General features: G+C 45.0%; 1 protein-coding gene across 1 annotated transcript in view; it reads right to left on the minus strand.

Moving 5' to 3' along the window:
* LOC138968226 (transmembrane protein 232-like) overlaps window positions 1-19239 on the minus strand; it is a 42530-nt gene that overhangs the window by 21997 nt on the left and 1294 nt on the right. The window contains exons 3-12 of the mRNA XM_070340776.1: window positions 19073-19184; window positions 15872-15977; window positions 13285-13442; window positions 11868-11967; window positions 5320-5495; window positions 4616-4824; window positions 2945-3093; window positions 2176-2383; window positions 1652-1772; window positions 1037-1291 (exon numbers count right to left, since the gene is read on the minus strand). Coding sequence (XP_070196877.1) covers window positions 1037-1291; window positions 1652-1772; window positions 2176-2383; window positions 2945-3093; window positions 4616-4824; window positions 5320-5495; window positions 11868-11967; window positions 13285-13442; window positions 15872-15977; window positions 19073-19184 — 1594 coding nt within the window. The remainder of the gene's footprint in view (window positions 1-1036; window positions 1292-1651; window positions 1773-2175; window positions 2384-2944; window positions 3094-4615; window positions 4825-5319; window positions 5496-11867; window positions 11968-13284; window positions 13443-15871; window positions 15978-19072; window positions 19185-19239) is intronic.

The raw sequence follows: 19239 nt of genomic DNA on the forward strand, positions 1-19239 counted from the left end.
AGCTGCTAATTCCTGCCATCTCTGGCAACTAAAACAGAGAAATTAAGAAATGTGTAAAGTTATGCCTGGGGAAAATGACTCGCAAATGAAAATACAGTGCATGACCATTTTATTTATTTTTTATTTATTTTTTTTTTAACGCCGACCACGAAGGGCCATATCAGGGCGGTGCTGCTTTGACATTTAACGTGCGGCACACACAAGACAGAAGTTGCAGCACAGGCTTCATGTCTCACCCAGTCACATTATTCTGACACCGGACCAACCAGTCCTAGCACTAACCCCATAATGCCAGACGCCAGGTGGAGCAGCCACTAGATTGCCAATTTTAAAGTCTTAGGTATGACCCGGCCGGGGTTCGAACCCACGACCTCCCGATCACGGGGCGGACACCTTACCACTAGGCCAACCGTGCCGGTACAGTGCATAACCAGCAGTTTGCCATTTTTTCAAAGAAAAACACAACTGTTCAGCTGCTTCAAGTTAAATCTGAATCAAAACACATTGAGAATATGTGTTTGTGTTTATATGTGAGTGTTAGGTGTGTGTGTGTGTGTGTGTGTGAGTGTTAGGTGTGTGTGTGTGTGTGTGAGTGTTAGGTGTGTGTGGGTGTGTGTGTGTGTGTGTGTGTGTGTGTGTGTGTTAGGTGTGTGTGTGTGTGTGCGTGCATGTGCGTGTGTGCATGTGCATGCGTGGGTGAGTTGAAAAATAAACAGCCAAATTTGATTGGACTTTCACTAACTGAATGCAACGCATACTCCTTTGGTGCACACTCTTCAAATCTCAGCTTCAGTGGAGACCGATGGGTTGAGGTGCTTCTGTTTTCTTCTTGTATTTCATTAAACATTCAATTTATTCATCTGATAGATCTGAGAAACAAAGGGATGTAAGCGCTCTGAATACATACTACATGTACAACGAGAATAAGTGAGAGTTGTGCAGAACCAACCTCCTGGCAACTCTGAGGTGCTTGGGACAGTTTTGTACTGTATTTCATCAAACATTCCATTCTTCATTTTATACTTGTTACACTCACCGGGAGGTTGGTGAAGGTCGGGGCGGAGCTGGCGTCAGAGCCACGACTGGTGAAGAAGTCTGACCCCACGTCGGGTAGGAACCCCGTGCCTGGCACCGTGTCTTCTGTCAGACTCCGGGCGCTCAGGTTCGACTCCTGCGTGTTTCCGGACAGTCGCAGAGGGCGCTCCACTCCGCTTCCCTGCAGCTGTCGTTTCAACAGGTCGCTCTTCTCTGCCGTCCGCTCTTTGGCAATGGTGGCCTCGTCGAATGACACCTTTCATGGAATAAAATTATACTTCAAACACACTGCAAAAAGTCAACAACAAACAACTTGTGTGAAGCAAAATTAATACATTTAGTCAATCTGCCAAACTCACAGCATGATACTGAGGGTGAAGTACTTTTCTCTCAATTGCTCTTGACACACGCACCTGCCAACACTGATAGAGACAACTGGCTTCCACGTTCACTTAGGTTTTTGCACGAGTGCATTTTTACGTGTATGACCGTTTTTATCCCGCCATTCAGGCAGAGTACGCCGATTTGGGGGAAGACGACAGGTTTTGAAGCCAGCGCCACTACCGACTGAGCTATTTCCCCGCCCATAAATAAAACAAAAGCTGAAGAGCATTACCTCCCGGGACTTGAGGGGCAACTTGAGGCCTCCGGCCGACTCCTTGAGGACAGGTCTGGGTCTTGAGTCGTCACCATCCTCCTCATCCTCCTCCCTCTGGGACTCCAGTGCGTCTTGATTGCTGCAGGTTGTCAATCAAATGTGTTAACATGTGTTGGTGAGAACGTTAACATGTTACTGGACAATTACCGTAAACACATATCAGAAAGCGAAAACATCAGCACAGAAAGCTCACTAAAATGAATAGCCTGGCTACGTTGTGCAAAGTGGAACTTCTGTATGAATAAAGTTCGTAAATGCAACCATGCAGTGGCTTTCTAAGAAATTCATATTTTTGTTAATAACAATTAATTCATTCTTTTAACAAAATTAAGTTAATAACAAAAATTCCCAACTATTTTCATAGGAAGGAGTGTGCCTATAAGGTTGTATAAATAATAATCCATAAAAACAAGAAAATGACAAATAACAAACTTGTTATCATCAGTTTGAATTACACATAACAACCAGCATATGTGTTTTACCTGCCGTTGGAATCTGTCACGTTGAAACTGTTGGTTGCGGAGGACAGGCCATTGGCTGACGCAGAGGATCCGAGCTTCTTGTCAAGGTCACCTTCATCACTGCGTTCGTAAATGTCACTCAGCGAGGGCTTTGAGCTGAGGTAGCTGCCGCGAGAGTCGGAGTGTTTGTGCATCATGTCATCGTCACTGCTGCTGATACTGAACATGTCTGTAAACAAAAATAAAAGATACAAGTCTAATCCGAAGACAGACAGACAGACAGACAGACAGACAGACAGGCAGACTGAAACCTAAACCCCCCATATTTTCCGGGGTGTAATAATGCAAATCCAAAATCTTCCAAGTTTGACAGAATCCCAAATCAAATTACCCCCCCCCCCCCCCCCAAAAAAAAAATGTGAGCAAGAAAGATAAAGTATTCCTTCTTTGTCAGTCTCACTACATGTTAGTTTGTTGGCTTGTTCAGTCAATCCGTGGGAATGCAATCTACCTCTTCCACAACCCATAAAAACTTGATAGAGATATTTTCAATCATTGTCTATTGAGATATTTTCAATCATTGTCTATTGAGATATTTTCAATCATTGTCTATTGACATAAGATACCTGAGTGTCCAGAGTGTCACATGTAGTTTGCCTCAGTGTTTCCACACAAAAGGCAAGGAAAGGCAACTCTTCTACGACCCATAAAAACTTAACAGAGTTATTTCCAATCATCGTCTATTGCTCGACCGCATTATTTCCAATCATTGTCTATTGAAATAAAATACCTGAGTGTCCAGACCGACTGCTGAGCGGCGGCGTGATGAGATCCTCGGTGACCTTGACCCCCTGAGCCAGGCGGTGCAGCACCTTCATGGCCGCCATGTTGGACTTTGCGGTCTCCGACAGAATGTTGAGCGCGATGATGCCATCCACCCTGAGTCAACAAGGGGGCCATTGTGGTCATGTTTGACGTTTTTGTGATTGTTACCATGTATACAATGGTAGGCGATAAGGTTTCATCTTTCTCTTTTTACATTTAGTCAAGTTTTGACTAAATGTTTTAACATAGAGGGGGGAATCGAGACGAGGGTCGTGGTGTATGTGTGTCTGTCTGTCTGTGTGAGTGTGTGTAGAGCGATTCAGACTAAACTACTGGACCGATCTTTATGAAATTTTACATGAGAGTTCCTGGGTATGATATCCCCGGACATTTTTTTCTTTTTTTTCGATAAATGTCTTTGATGACGTCATATCCGGCTTTTTGTAAAAGTTGAGGCGGCACTGTCACACCCTTATTTTTCAATCAAATTGATTGAAATTTTGGCCAAGCAATGTTCGACGAAGGTCGGACTTCGGTATTGCATTTCAGCTTGGTGGCTTAAAAATTAATTAATGACTTTTGTCATTAACAATCTGAAAATTGTAAAAATAATTATAAAACGATCCAAATTTACGTTCATCTTATTCTTCATCATTTTCTGATTCCAAAAACATATAAATATGTTATATTCGGATTAAAAACAAGCTCTGAAAATTAAAAATATAAAAATTATGATCAAAATTAAATTTTTGAAATCAATTTAAAAACACTTTCATCTTATTCCTTGTTGGTTCCTGATTACTACCATGCTAAACAGGCTTGTCAGTTTCACTGCGTTTTGCACGAGCGGCGGACTACGGTCATTGTGAAAAAATGCAGTGCGTTCAGTTTCATTCTGTGCGTTCCACAGCTTGACTAAATGTAGTAATTTCGCCTTACGCGACTTGTTTTCTTTTTTTCTTGCATTCTGTTTTTGATTCTGATTCTTGTTATTTGATTTTGTTATTGTCATATAATTCTTCTCTAAAACATCACTATCCTCTCAAAATTCTGATGAAAATGTTGTTTATATGTCAGATAGTTTCTGATTCTTGGAAATTTGGGCCGATGTCTTACTGGAGAAGGAAGCTGCCATTAGTTTAGCACTACCCAACATTTTTTATTCACATGCATGTGTACATTCATGTTTCAAAGCCCTGAGATTTTCACTGTGCACTTGGGATCTTTACCGTGCACACAAAGGTGTTCGGACATCGAGGAGAGTCTGCAAAAAGTTGACTCTGGGAAATAAATCTCTGCCATACGATGGGGTCGAACCAACGCCAATAGCGACAACTGGTTTGAAGCCAGCACTGCTACCGATCAAGATATCTCCCCGTGTCATGAATACTTCTCCCTTCGTTCACCGTAAAGACCAATAGACTGAAGCACTTACAATGTTTCTACTGTAGTTTATTACACATTATATCAACTAATCCCTCTTGATTTGTCAGATTCTCGCTTGTTCATTACAATGCTTGTTATTCTCTCAGGTGCCAGGAGACTGGTTCCGTATAACTCTCACTTATATGTACTCTATCATACATTTCGTATGCATTTTGAGCGGTTATTTCCCTTTTGTTAATCATATTCTCACCATGTTTCACTGGCCAGCCCTAGGCCGCAGTGTGCGAGGGCTTTGAGGGCCTCCCTGAATCCACCGCTGAGAGAGTTGGTGCAGCGCCAGACGTCCAGGGCGTGCCACAGGGTGGGGCTGAGGTCGTGCACGCTGCTGCTGATGGCGCCACTGTGTGAACTATGGCCATCAGTGTCTCGCTGCTCCTGGCGGTACATCTCACGCGTCGCCTGCACAACGATGAAAATTGCAGTTACAGTTTTGCAGATGACTAACGTATTTAAGAGAATATTTCTCATGAAGAATGACTTACTTAGTCAAAAACACAAATACACCAAAATCAACAAGAATTGAGTTGCGCCAAAATTCCATGACGCCGCCAATATGGATGATCTAGCGGGTGATATTCATTTGGGCGCTCAAGGAGGCTTAGACTTAATGACAAAAATACCCATAAATCCACATCCTAACTATTAATTTTCTACTGCAAATATGTTCCAAGTCTCTGAGACAGACTTCATTCTTGTAATTCCTTGTCACTTCCTTGTGAGACATGCAGAAGAAGGGAAAGAAATGTGTTGTGTTGCCTTTATTCACATTATGATGCCTTTTCGAACTTTGTTTGGCTTTTGACGTCAGAGATTTCAATTTGAATTAGAGGGTAAAAACGAGAAGTCTTTTTCTTTTATTTTCAATATCGCAGGACTTTCAAGCAAGACTCATACACTCTCCAACTGTTCCATGTCGTGTTTGGGTGCGCCGGGCACGTCATCCCCTTCCTTCACCTCCCCCGGCTCCACTGCGGCGTCGGCCAGGATGATCTTGGACACCTCGATGATGAAGCGCATGGACAGCAGGACGTTGGGGTACGGGTTGTACGCCTCTTGGCACTCCACCAGACCTGCAGCGTGCAACACAACAAATGTAATCGATGATGAAGCGCATGGAGAGAAGGGCGTTGGGGTACGGGTTGTACGCCTCCTGGCACTCCACCAGACCTGCAGCGTGCAACACAACAAATGCATTGACTTTAGTCCCACATGCTAGATGTCGAAAAAACCACTCAAGTTACCTGCCCTTAGTAGGGTGGTAACCAAGCTAAAAGCGACGCCATAGCCGTTGCTATGGCCTGACCTTGCTCGGTTACCCATAACCCCCTGCGCACCACGTGAGCGCCAGCATCCGTAATAATCATTCGAGACTATTAATCAAACAAACACCCCAAGGACATAATCCAGCGGGGATGGATGGGAGGGTATTAACTATAAGAATTGGGTAAGTATATTATATTAAATCAAAATTTAATTAAAAATTTTCGATTTAATCACATATTCTTACTCCAATTCTTATGAATGCAGATTCCTCCTAAAGGTGGAGGGAACCTACTTATGTCCTTGTAAGAACCTGCCCTGCAGCAACTAAAACCAGCAATGAACTGGAGCCGTCTAGCCGCGTGCAGGAGATATCCCGAAGATAGAAACCGATGAACACATCATCTGATCTCCAGTAAGCCGTTTGCAAAGCTTCGCCTAGGCGACCAGAACGCAACACGGCAATAAAGGAAGCACAAAATTTGTACCCGAGCTGTTGGCAAACCTCGCATAGGCGAGAGGAACACCACCAGCCAGAGAAGAACACCAGACTCTGGACTCCCGAACGCCTGAAAAGGAATAGAAGGAGGACTGAACGCCCCCCCCCCCCCCCCTGTTCAAAACGCACCACTCATAGGACTGTCCTATGAATGTAGCAGAGCCCCTAGAGAGAGACAAATAAAAGATGTCTCTTTCGCTCCATTGTAAAGAAATAAGAACCTGAGCTAAAGCTCGTGGTTCCAAAAGACAGTAAAGTCAAAAAAGGGATTAAAAAAGTCTAACCAGACAGTTAGAAAATCCGAATCTCCCGGAGCGAGAATCCTCCCGAGAGGAGGGAATCAAACACCAGAGGATATTGACCAGGTTTCTGAAACCCCAAAACCTGGCCAAAAACCGTGAACAAACGGAACCAAAAGCCCTAAGGCTACATCCTCTGGCAAACCCCAAAAACGCATGCGCCTCACTGCCCTATAGGGCTGAGGCCCAGAGTAAGTAGAACAAAGTCCCACGCGCTAAACAAGGGGGAGCCTCTAAACCTCGTAAAACAAGGTCCTTTGATCATGCCCACAAGAGCGCCATGAGCAACAGAAGAGAGGCCTATTTGTTTCAAAACAGCTGAGATAGCCGAGACGCCGGAACCTCAAAGAAGAGGCCCAGCTGCCCAAAGCCAAAAACTGAAACAGAGGTGAAAAACCACCTGGCTTGAGAGAGGGGCGCTAAGGAGTTGCACCCCCGCTCTAAATCCCCAATTGGCCAAGGAGGCCAAAAAAGGAGCATACACAGATAAAGTGGAGGAAATATATGCTTCATGCCCAAAGACCAGAGTCAGAACCCATGATCTAAAACACAAACAGCACGCCTCCAGACCCGTAAGCAGATGGGCAAACCCCTGTGCAAGCCCTGAGAGGACCTGTTGAGCGAGTCGGCCAGATCGCAGAGCTGGCCGGGGAGATATTCCCCTGAGAAAATGATTTAGTGTGAAAACCCAATCAGAATCCCTTATACTCTGTCTGACAGGGAGTGAGAACTTGCTCACCCCAGCTAGTTCACATAAGAAGCAACAGAAGAATTGCCCGAATGCAACAGGACATGCCTGTAAATAGCCAAAAAGAAAGGCTAGTAGACTAAGAGCTACTGCTCCTAACCCCAGGCAAAAGAGAAGCCCAAGGAGTTGCGTCTACATCACAGCCTCAAGACTGCAAATGCCAGTGCAGGCCCCATCCAGACGAAAACGCATCCATAAAGCGGTCTAAGTCCGGGGGGAAACAAAGCTAGGGAAAAAAACACCCTGAGCGATCCAAAAGGATTCCAGCCACCTTCCCGCGTGGAGGAACCCACTCTGGAGGAGGACCCTCATGTCCCAGACCTGTGAGGCCGAACCCCCCAAAAAACTTGAGGAAAGACTAGAGGGCCAGCATAGCTATCGATACCGTCCGACCGAAGATCGGGTCTAAAGACCCCGCAGAGGCCTGCTCTCGTGCCAGTCTGGCAGTGAAAAGAGCTTAAAGCCTCCCTATTCTCTCTTGTGTGAAGAACAAACCTTCCAAGAGACAAAGTCGAACAGCATGCCCAGGTAAAAACCTGGGATAAGGACAGCTCGGAATTTTGCCTGGTTACTGAGAGCACCAGGCAAAAAGCCTGGTTCAACACCAAAAGAAAGTGCAGCTGATAAGCTGATTGACCTTGAAAAAGCTCAACCAGCCCCCGAGATAGTCCAGAGACCAACACCCCCAGAAACCGAGCCCTTTCCTGTGTGCAGAAACACAGAAGGAAAGCTCATGTGAGAGCACAGAGGAAAATCTCAGCCAAAGCTGAAAGCTCTAGCCCATGCCGACCCACCTCCCGCAGAGAGGGAGGAGACACTGAACCAAAACACCCCTTTGTAACCGGGAGCGCATAAACGCGCTGCCAGAGGTCCAAGAAGGAAGGGAAAGATTCCAGCTATTGAGTAGGTTTTAACAACCCCCGAAAAAGCCTGACCCTTGCTTCCTGCAACCAGCGTGAAATCAAACCCCTTGTAAAAGAAGGAGATCACACCAAGCAAAAACAGTGTGGGCCTAAAACGTCACCGAGAAACTCCTCCACTCGGTGACGACCCTAGCCCAAGCTGCCAGCAGCCTGGCTAAAGCCTTATCCAAGGCATCCTCCCTAACCTAAAAGAGCGTTCAGGGAGGATAAGATTGCCTATAAGAAAGCACAGAAGAGAGTCTCAGCCAAAGCAGAAAACTCCAAACCATGCCATCCTAGCTCCTCCAGAGAGGAGAGGGAGGAGTAACATCATGAAAACCCCATGTTCCCTGTGGTCTGTAAGCGAAGCCAGGAAACTAGCCCCTGGCAATAAAAAAGTCCGGATCAGACCCTGAGCCTGAAAATTCCCTGCTATCTTCTTCCGCACTAAAAGTGAGGACGAAGCAGCCTGAAACCCCGAAGCCAGCAGTCCCCTGCGTATGAAGCAGCGGGAAAGGTGTAGGCTGAAGACCACTATCCTAAGGTGCGGATCAAGCCAAAAAGTGTGGCATGTGGTAGGCAATCACCGGAGACTCAGCAAATGAAACAATTGCGAGAAAGCCTGTGAAAACCCAAAGCCATCCCGGAAGAGGAAGGAAGAGAGACACCCCCAACCTATCCAGGACAAAGTAAACTGCAACAGCAGCCGCTCTATGTATGGGAAGCCTACAACCAGTAGGCAACCCTATACACTCCCCCTCCTCAAACAAGGAGTCCGAAACCTAACCACCAGTTGTGTAAAACACAAAAGGAGGGGAGACAGGGGAGGTCGCGCACTAAATACTCCTGCCGATAACACCGCCAAGAGTGTGGATGAAAAGCGTGATCAGTCTCTGACTGCCAACCCAAAACCGCCCACCTGAACAAGAGGTGGGGGGAAGAGGGGTTGGTAACTGGCACAGATCTCTGCCGAGAAGGAGAGAGAGTGGAGAAACAAGACAAAGCCGGGCCCGGCGCGTCTTACCCCACCCGCTGTGCGAGAGAAGCATCCCAGTGCTAAGAACCAGACTACCTGGTTTGAACCACAACTCACCCCAAGTGGGGAGGGGGGTGGTCCAGCACAGCCGTAACCCCTAGAGGAGGTAAAGACTGAAACAGAGAAACGGCCGTAAACGGCCGATCCTCACTCGTCCACCTGCCGAAGTCAAGTAGCCCTATCACTCACCCTCCCCTAGGAGGGGGGGGGGGGTGACCTATGCTGGCTAAGGACAATGACCACTGGCCAGGCGATACTATAGCCGAGACCCCGCAGACCATTGTGAATACAAAGAATGGGAGACCGGAGAGAAAGAGTATGTTCTGTCTCCGCCTGTCACAGGTAGACAGCCGGCACAGCCCGTGCAGAGAACAAAACGGAGCAAAGCTCATTGTTCCCTGACCACTGTGCGAGACACCCTGCCGAGAACAAAAGAGAGTCAAGCTCATTGTTTCGCGACCGCTACCCGCGACAAGCGCAGGCAGCCAACACAGCCACCTGTCCCAAATGGAGCAGAGAAGGGGTATGTAACGTAGCCTGGAAAGCCGTACATAGTACCCCCGCTGTGAAGAAAGGCCTGAGCCACGCCATGCCCCAGATGGGGAGGGGGGTGGCTCGTCACAGCAGTAAGAGCGACGGAGAGAGACGAACCGAAAAACGGCCGACCCCCCTCCGTCCACCTGCCGTAGTCCTATAGCCCACCGCCCACCCACCCCGATAGGGGAGGAGAACGATTGTCGGGCCAGGACAATAGAGGCACAGACTGTGAAGACAGTCCAACAGCGCCCACCCCGTCCAACCCAGAGGGAGGGAAAGGGTGGAACGCTGCTCCGGCCCCCACCCGATCCTGCCCGGTGGGCGGGAAAGAGTGAGCCACTGATACCCCCCCCCCCCCCCCTGCCCCAAATGGAGCAGAGAAGGAGTATGTAACGTAGCCTGGAAAGCCGTACATACACCCCCCACCCGAACGCGCCCGGGGGGCGGGAAAGGGTGGGAAGCTAACACAGCCCCCTGCCCGCAAAGGGCAGAGTGGGACAAGCCCAGGCCATGACTTACCGTGCCCCCCCACTCCCCCTTCCTCACGGTAAGGGGGCTGCATGACCGACCCAGCAGTGCTGTTATAAAGCAAGCCGAGCGGCCAAAGCAGGCGGGGAGCTGGCCCCCTCTCCTAAAGGAGAGAGTGCTCGCGAACAACCCAGTCTACCAGTGGCAGAAAGGACTGAACCGAACTAAGGTTTGCACCAGACTACGGTGCGACGCAGCGGGGGGCTGCGTAACACACTGTGAAGTACCGGAGGTAATCAGAGTGGTTAGACGCAGGCAGGGAGCAGGCCCCCCCTCCTAAAAGGAAGGGGTGCTCGAGAACAGCCCAGAGCCACCAGAGGCAAAAAACGGGCTGAACCGAACAGGCCATTTGCACTAGACCACAGTGCGAAGCTGACGAACGGGAGGGCGGGAACCGCCGATCGCGCCTGAAACAGCTGAGAATACAGACACAAAACATCGTTAAGTCCCCCCAAAAGGAGGACATTGACTGATTCCTCTTACGCAGAGAAAGGGGAAAGAATAGCCACACGGCCACCCCCCCCATCAGTCGCACCGACGACGATCCAACAAAAAGTCTATAAGGAGCCTAAAGGCTGATTAACCCCAACAGGGGAAGCGAGCTGTGAAAGAACTGAACCCGCCCTCGGAGGGATAGGAACATAAAAAGAAGTGCTGTTTGACAGATCTACGACCCTCGTAATAGGCAAATCAAAGTTCTTAGGCTACTCTTAGGTATAGTTTTCTAAACCAGGCTAAGAGCCTTGTCACCTTCCAGTCTCGCGCCAAGTTTAGCTTTGTTGTCGGCCATTTTAAGACCGGCGAAAAACAGTCACCCAGAACAAAAAACTTCTGCGTGCGTGTTCAACACAAAGCTATCAACATTTATACCAAACATAAACAGGAAAGATCTCACCAAAAGGTAGACGGACAGGTAGACCCACAGGAAACCGGCTAGTCTCACGGACAAGCAGGCATGCGAAGGCCAAAAGTGAGTGACAAAATTCCGACACGTCCACCGTGTGTTGTCGAAAGTCGAGAATGATTATTACGGATGCTGGCGCTCACGTGGTGCGCAGGGGGTTATGGGTAACCGAGCAAGGTCAGGCCATAGCAACGGCTATGGCGTCGCTTTTAGCTTGGTTACCACCCTACTAAGGGCAGGTAATTTGAGTGGTTTTTTCGACATCTAGCATGTGGGACTAAAGTCAATGCATTCATAAGAATTGGAGTAAGAATATGTGATTAAATGTAATCGATGATGAAGCGCATGGAGAGAAGGGCGTTGGGGTACGGGTTGTACGCCTCCTGGCACTCCACCAGACCTTCAGTTCAAGGGAACAACGTTAAGTTGTTACATGTACAGTGTAACCCCGTCTTTAAAACCTCTACAAATCTGAGAAAATCAGGGAGGGAGTCTTAAAATGGAGAAATCCAGAAACAGATAAGACTGCTAACATTCCAAAATTCAGAGATAAAAAAAACCAGAAATGTTTAATTCATGACAAACAGCACTTTATAATCTTGTTGTAGGCAGGACATCTGGACCTGTACATATTTTCAACGCCAGTCCAACAGACCTATCATCCTCTGAGCCTAGGAACAACACTGGAAATGTAGTGAGATGCATGTTACACGTGAAAGACAAACCCACCGTCAGTGTAAGTGAAGAGCCTGTTCTTGAAGTCGCTGTGTCCCTGCAGCTGACCGGCCATGTGATGGTAGAACAGTCGCTGGAACACCAGCTGCCCCATCTGGACACACACAAATACACCACTCTATATATGAAGTCTTATATCGCGCGCGTATCTCCAGACTCGGACTCAAGGCGCAGGGATCTATTTATGCCGTGTGAGATGGAATTTTTTACACAATACATCACGCATTCACATCGACCAGCAGATCGCAGCCATTTCGGCGCATATCCTACTTTTCACGGCCTATTATTCCAAGTCACACGGGTATTTTGGTGGACATTTTTTATCTATGCCTATACAATTTTGCCAGGAAAGACCCTTTTGTCAATCGTGGGATCTTTAACGTGCACACCCCAATGTAGTGTACACGAAGGGACCTCGGTTTTTCGTCTCATCCGAAACACTAGCACTTGAACCCACCACCTAGGTTAGGAAAGGGGGGGAGAAAATTGCTAACGCCCTGATCCAGGGTCGAACTCGCAACCTCTCGCTTCCGAGCGCAAGTGCGTTACCACTCGGCCACCCACTCTACACACTGGGACATCACATCACTACATGCCTTCTCTCAGATGATGCTACAGGGGAACTCCCCTTTGAAGACCTCCAAAATCAGAGAAAATCAGGTTTGTAAAAAGAGTCTTAAAAGGGGGGTTCCACAGTGCATGCCTTATCTCAGATTATGCTACAGTGGTACCTGTGTGACGTTTTCATCTTTCGCCGTGTTGATATTTCGCTTCTCGGCCTCGTTGATCTAGTATAAACTCTACATTGAACAAAAAGACACCCTTCGATAGTACTGATGAGCGACCTTGTGTGCCTTACATTCATGGGGCCACATTTGTCCAACCAATTTGTTTTATTTAACTTAGAAATTGGATTCATCCTAAAATGTTTTCCTTCTTACTCAAGGGACGTAACCACTCACTGACTCAGTACACGTTTTCGAAGAATTCGATTTGGGGGGTGAAAATCTATTAAATTTTACCACCAATTTTCTTCACATGCAAGAAACTGACATGCTTTTCGTCCATAAATAATTTCACTTCTTAATTTTACCAGGAAACAACATTTCAGTCTTGAGACACAGACGAAAGATGAAATCGTGACACCTGCAATGAAACGACACCCTTGGGACCAGGCATAAGTGTTCCTACATTGCAAGTGGCCTGCAATGACAGGTATAAGTCTGTCAAAAGGATTACAGGTGTCCTCTCATCGAAAGGGCCGGATATTGCAGCTACCACCGTGTTGTATGCTTCACAGAATCGACTCATATACTGGCCAAGCACTGTTTGAAACTGAGCAATGCAGCCCACAAATCGCAATTTCATAGCAATGGTGAACTATGACTTTAAAAAATCAATTCCCACCCACCCTGAGCAGTTTGATCTCCCCAGTGCGGAGGTACGGTTGATGCACAGCGTCCGTCCTCAGCCAGTACAGCATGGTCTCGGCCAGAAAGAAGAGCGCGGGGATGTGGTACTTGGCCAGCGGAGACACGTCAAGCGAGACGATCAGCACATCCAGACACTCTAACATTAGCAACAAATTCCAGTTTTGTTTTGATGTCTGCATGCATGCACACACACAAACTCTATACAAATACACAAACACACAAAGTACACACACAGCAACACATACACACAAAGTACACACACAGCAACACATACACACAAAGTACACACACAGCAACACATACACACAAAGTACACACACAGCAACACATACACACAAAGTACACACACAGCAAAACATACACACAAAGTACACACACAGCAAAACATACACACAAAGTACACACACACACAAAGTACACACACACATACACAAAGTACACACACACACACACAAAGTACACACACACACAAAGTACACACACACACACAAAGTACACACACACACACAAAGTATACACACACACACACAAAGTACACACACACACACAAAGTACACACACACAAAGTACACACACACACACACACAAAGTACACACACACACACACAAAGTACACACACACACACAAAGTACACACACACAAAGTACACACACACACACACACACACACACACACACACACACACACACACACACACACACACACACAAAGTACACACACACACACACAAAGTACACACACACACACACAAAGTACACACACACACACACACACAAAGTACACACACACACAAAGTACACACACACACACACAAAGTACACACACACACACACAAAGTACACACACACACAAAGTACACACACACACACACAAAGTACACACACACACACACACAAAGTACACACACAAAGTACACACACACACACACACAAAGTACACACACACACAAAGTACACACACACACACAAAGTACACACACACACACACACAAAGTACACACACAAAGTACACACACACACACAAACACAAAGTACACACACACACACACACACAAAGTACACACACACACACACAAAGTACACACACACACACAAAGTACATACACACACACACACAAAGTACACACACACACACACACAAAGTAAACACACACACACAAAGTACACACACACACACATACCAACACCACTAACACCTCCCACAAAAACTGAAAATAAACACTCTTCCACAATTTCATGAAGGTCATTAAATCAGCCCATGTGATGCAGAAACTCTTTTGGCTAACCGTCTGTCTGCTTTTAACATTTAGTCAAGTTTTGACTAAATGTTTTAACATAGAGGGGGAATCGAGACGAGGGTCGTGGTGTATGTGTGTGTGTGTGTGTCTGAGCGTGTGTGTGTGTAGAGCGATTCAGACTAAAGTACTGGACCCATCTTTATGAAATTTTACATGAGAGTTTCTGGGAATTATATTCCCGGACGTTTTTTTCATTTTTTTGATAGATGTCTTTGATGACGTCATATCCGGCATTTTGTAAAAGTTGAGGCGGCACTGTCACACCCTCATTTTTCAATAAAATTGATTGGCATTTTGGCCAAGCAATCTTCGACAAAGGCCGGACTTTGGTATTGCATTTCAGCTTGGAGGCTTGAGGCTTACAAATTAATTAATGACTTTGGTCATTAAAAATTGTAATTAAAACTATTTTTTTATAAAACGATCCAAAATTACGTTTATCTTATTCTTCATCATTTTCTGATTCCAAAAATATATAAATATGTTATATTCGGATTAAAAACAAGCTCTGAAAATTAAGAATTTAAAATTATGATTAAAATTAAATTTTCGAAATCGATTTAAAAACAATTTCATCTTATTCCTTGTCCGTTCCTGATTCCAAAAACATAGATATGATATGTTTGGATTAAAAACACGTTCAGAAAGTTAAAAAGAATAGAGATATAGAAAAGCGTGCTATCCTCTTCAGGGCTACCGCTACCGCTCTTTTCTGGATTGTCAATTTCACTGCCTTTACCACAAAAATGCGGTGCGTTCAGTTTCATTCTGTGAGTTTGACTGAGCTTGACTAAATGTTGTATTTTCGCCTTACGCGACTTGTTTTAGTTTGTTTTTGTCTTCTATCTATTTTGTTCTTCACCTTTCTATCCACACACATTGCCTTTCATTTTCTTCTTTCATACATTTATCGTTCTTCTGTGAAAATAAATGTTTAAACACAGATGCATGCACGCACACACACACACACACACACACACACACACACACACACACACGCGCACATACACACACACACACACACACACACACAAAGAAAGAAAAAGTATATTTATTCTATTTTTTATCTACACTTCAATCTCATACAGAGTCAGACAGAAAGTTCTTCCATCAGAAAGACACAAATACACAAGCTAATCACAAGTAACTGGCTACTCAACAACTATCTCCATTAAATTCTCCGTCAATTGCTTATGAGAGCTTTCCTATTACAAACAGATGATGAATCATTGCGGTAAACATGACGCTACTTTCTGGTGTTTCTTACCTTCCTGAATTTGACCTTTGCACTGAGCAATCTGCGCCAGTTCCGTCCAGGCGAGAGGCAGGTTGACATGGTTACCTGATCCACTGTTACGCACACCTGCTCGTCTCTGTCAAACAAACATTCAACATCTAAACAACAAAGTGACTGTGGGTGAGATGATCAAAGTTGAAAAACAAGAAAATTCTATATTGACCAGTACACGAAACAATCAAAAATCAAATCGTTAGCTTGTTCATCAACACATTTTCCACACAAAAATCCTCACTAACATTTCCAATGATTTCTGTCAAGCTGATTTCATAAAAACAGAGCAAGTTTATAACAACCAACAACAAAAATAAATAGAAAATAACAACTTAAAAATCTGGAAAAATTACATGTACTGTATTTTCCGGGTTACAAGGGGGCCGATAGGGCGCAATAAAATTGAAAAAGTATACCGGTAACAAACGGTCGAAGAATGAAAATAAGCCGCACATCAAAGGAAGAATACAGAGGGGAAATATGTGTGCTCTGTGTGTGCCGGGAGATCAAAGGCAGGTCCATTGTGATAGCTGGGTTGCCTTGTTTATAGACACTGACCTTCCTCCCAGGGGTCAATGACCCAGTTTTAGCTATGAGAGGTGGTTCCCCTGTCAAATCTGAGAGAGGAAACACTTCCTGCACCAGGGTCAGTGACCGAGTTTAACCTATGGGGCGGTCTCTTTGATGTCTTGAGAGGAAACTTGGCCAGGGTAGTACCTAGTAGCTGAAACATGCATTATCACAAGTTGTTTGACTGGTACTCAGGCGGTCTCTTTGATTTTTTTCATACATGGATTAGGCGCTTCGTTATACAACTACAAGGCGCAGGGGTCAAACTCGAGGAAAAAAGTGGGGCCTTATGACCCGGAAAATATGGTATGTAAAAAGTAGCCAAGCACTTTATATCTACAAACAAACCAAAAATAAACTTATCAGTTTGCCTTGCCATACATATAATAATAATAATAATAAATGAGCATTTATATAGCGCAACATCATAACTTTACAATTATGCTCTTTGCGCTTGACACATTTAAAATTAAAACACAGTTATACAAGCATTTACATCTACATTCATAGTCAACAACGCTTAATTAAAAGCATACACCATCAAAGATACATTACAAAAGATTCTTCCACTAACTAAATAATAAAAACATGAATAAAATAGGTAGTGAAAAATCACTAAAACAACAAATAACACTAAAATTAAAACACAGTTATACAAGCATTTACATCTACATTCATAGTCAACAACGCTTAATTAAAAGCATACACCTTTAAACATACATTACAAAAGATTCTTCCACTAAGTAATAAAAACATGAATAAAATAGGTGGTGAAAAATCACTAAAACAACAAATAACACTACATGTAGCCTACTGATGGACTGAGAAAACAAAATCAGGGGTTGTATTTCCTGAAGAGGTGCGTTTTAAGTGCTCATTTGAATGCTTGGGGTGACTGAGAGTGGCGGATGTGAAAGGGGAGAGAATTCCATTGTGTGGGTGCGCAGAAAGTAAAAGTGCGTTGTCCGTATGTTTTGGTTTTGGTGTGTGGAATGGTAAGGATGCGACAGTCAGAAGAGGCACGGAGTTGTCTTGCTGGAGAATAGACGGTGAGGAGTTCAGAGAAGTAAGCAGGAGACGAACCAGAAAAGAAGTTAAAGCAGAGGGTAGACAGTTTGTAGTCAATGCGGGCTTGAATAGGTAACCAGTGCAGTGTGTGAAGAAGTGGTGTTGCGTGATCACGTTTTCGTGCTTTGAGAATGAGGCGTGCTGCCGAGTTTTGGACTTTTTGTAGTTTATGCAGGAGGTACAGAGGACAGCCAGAGAGAAGAGAGTTGCAGTAGTCAAGTTTAGAAAGAACAAAGGCACAGACAAGAGTGTTAGTTGTTTGAGAGGAGAGTGTGTGGCGAATGGTGCTGATCTTACGAAGCTCAAAATAAGCTGCTCTACAGACTAAAGATATATGTTTGTTAAGGGTCATGTCAGATGAAAGTGTGAATCCAAGGTTTCTAGCTGATGGTGAGAAAAGAATGTCGGTGTTGCCTATTTGAACAGAAACAGGTTGGGGAGAGGGAAATGTAGTGTTCTTCTTTTTGCACAGTAAGACTTCAGTCTTATCATCATTCAGCTTAAGTTTGTTATCAACCATCCAAGATTTAACATCAGTGATGCATGTCTGAATGGTCTGGATGGCGGAATGTGTCTCTGCTGGGGGACTGGGTTTATACAGCTGGGTGTCATCAGCAAAAGACTGATTTAAAACAGAATGGTTTTGAATCAGTGTGGAGAGGGGCTTAGTGTACATGATGAAAAGGATGGGACCAAGTACTGAACCTTGAGGAACGCCGAAAGAAAGTGGGGCTGGAGCAGACATCTGGCCATCGACAAGCACAGCCTGAGTCCTGCCAATGAGATAGGACTCAAGCCATGCTAGCGGTGGACCGGAGATGCCGTACAGAGTCTGAAGTCTATGGAGGAGCGTGACATGGTCAATCGTGTCGAACGCTGCAGAAAGGTCAAGTAGGGTAAGCACTGACACATCACCACCATCCAGAGCAGACAGAATGTCACTGATTACTTTAAGTAGGGCTGTTTCAGTACAGTGAGAAGGGCGATAAGCGGACTGAGAGTGCGAGATCAAATCATGGGTGTTCAAATATGACAACAGCTGCTTCAAAACTACCTTTTCAAAAACTTTGGACAAGAATGATAAATTAGATACAGGACGATAATTTTTCAAAATATTGACATCAAGACTTGGTTTTTTGAGAAGTGGTTTGACAAGTGCAGTTTTGAACAATGATGGAAAAACACCAGATAACAGGCTATCATTGACAATTTGAGTAAGAGTTGGCAACAACACATCAAGATTCTCAAAAAGCAATGGTGTGGGTATGGCATCAAGTGGACAAGTTGTTGGTTTGGACTTCAGAATACATATAAGCGGCTAATGTGTTGTTGTAAGTTTATTGTTATGTTATTTTGCTAGAATGTATATATATGTATTTTATGTTATGTTAAATAGTATGTTTTTATTCATAGTTAATATGTAAAGCGCAGAGAGCATATAACTGTGGTGCGCGGCTATATAAGCTGTCATTATTATGATTATTATTATATACACGTGTCACTACAACAAGGAAGAAAAAGGCAAACACAGCAACTTACTTTTGCCCTCTCCAGCATCTTGCGGGCCATCTCCTCATACCGATCTTTCTCGTCAAACGTCTCGGCATTGTTGAACTGCTGGATGAACACCTCAGACACCTCCAGGGGGTTTCTGGCATCAGGTAAATGGCAAGAAAATAATTGATTCCATTCACTCTTTTTTTTCA

Source organism: Littorina saxatilis, linkage group LG6 (assembly GCF_037325665.1).
Source record: "Littorina saxatilis isolate snail1 linkage group LG6, US_GU_Lsax_2.0, whole genome shotgun sequence".
NCBI lineage: Eukaryota > Metazoa > Mollusca > Gastropoda > Littorinimorpha > Littorinidae > Littorina > Littorina saxatilis.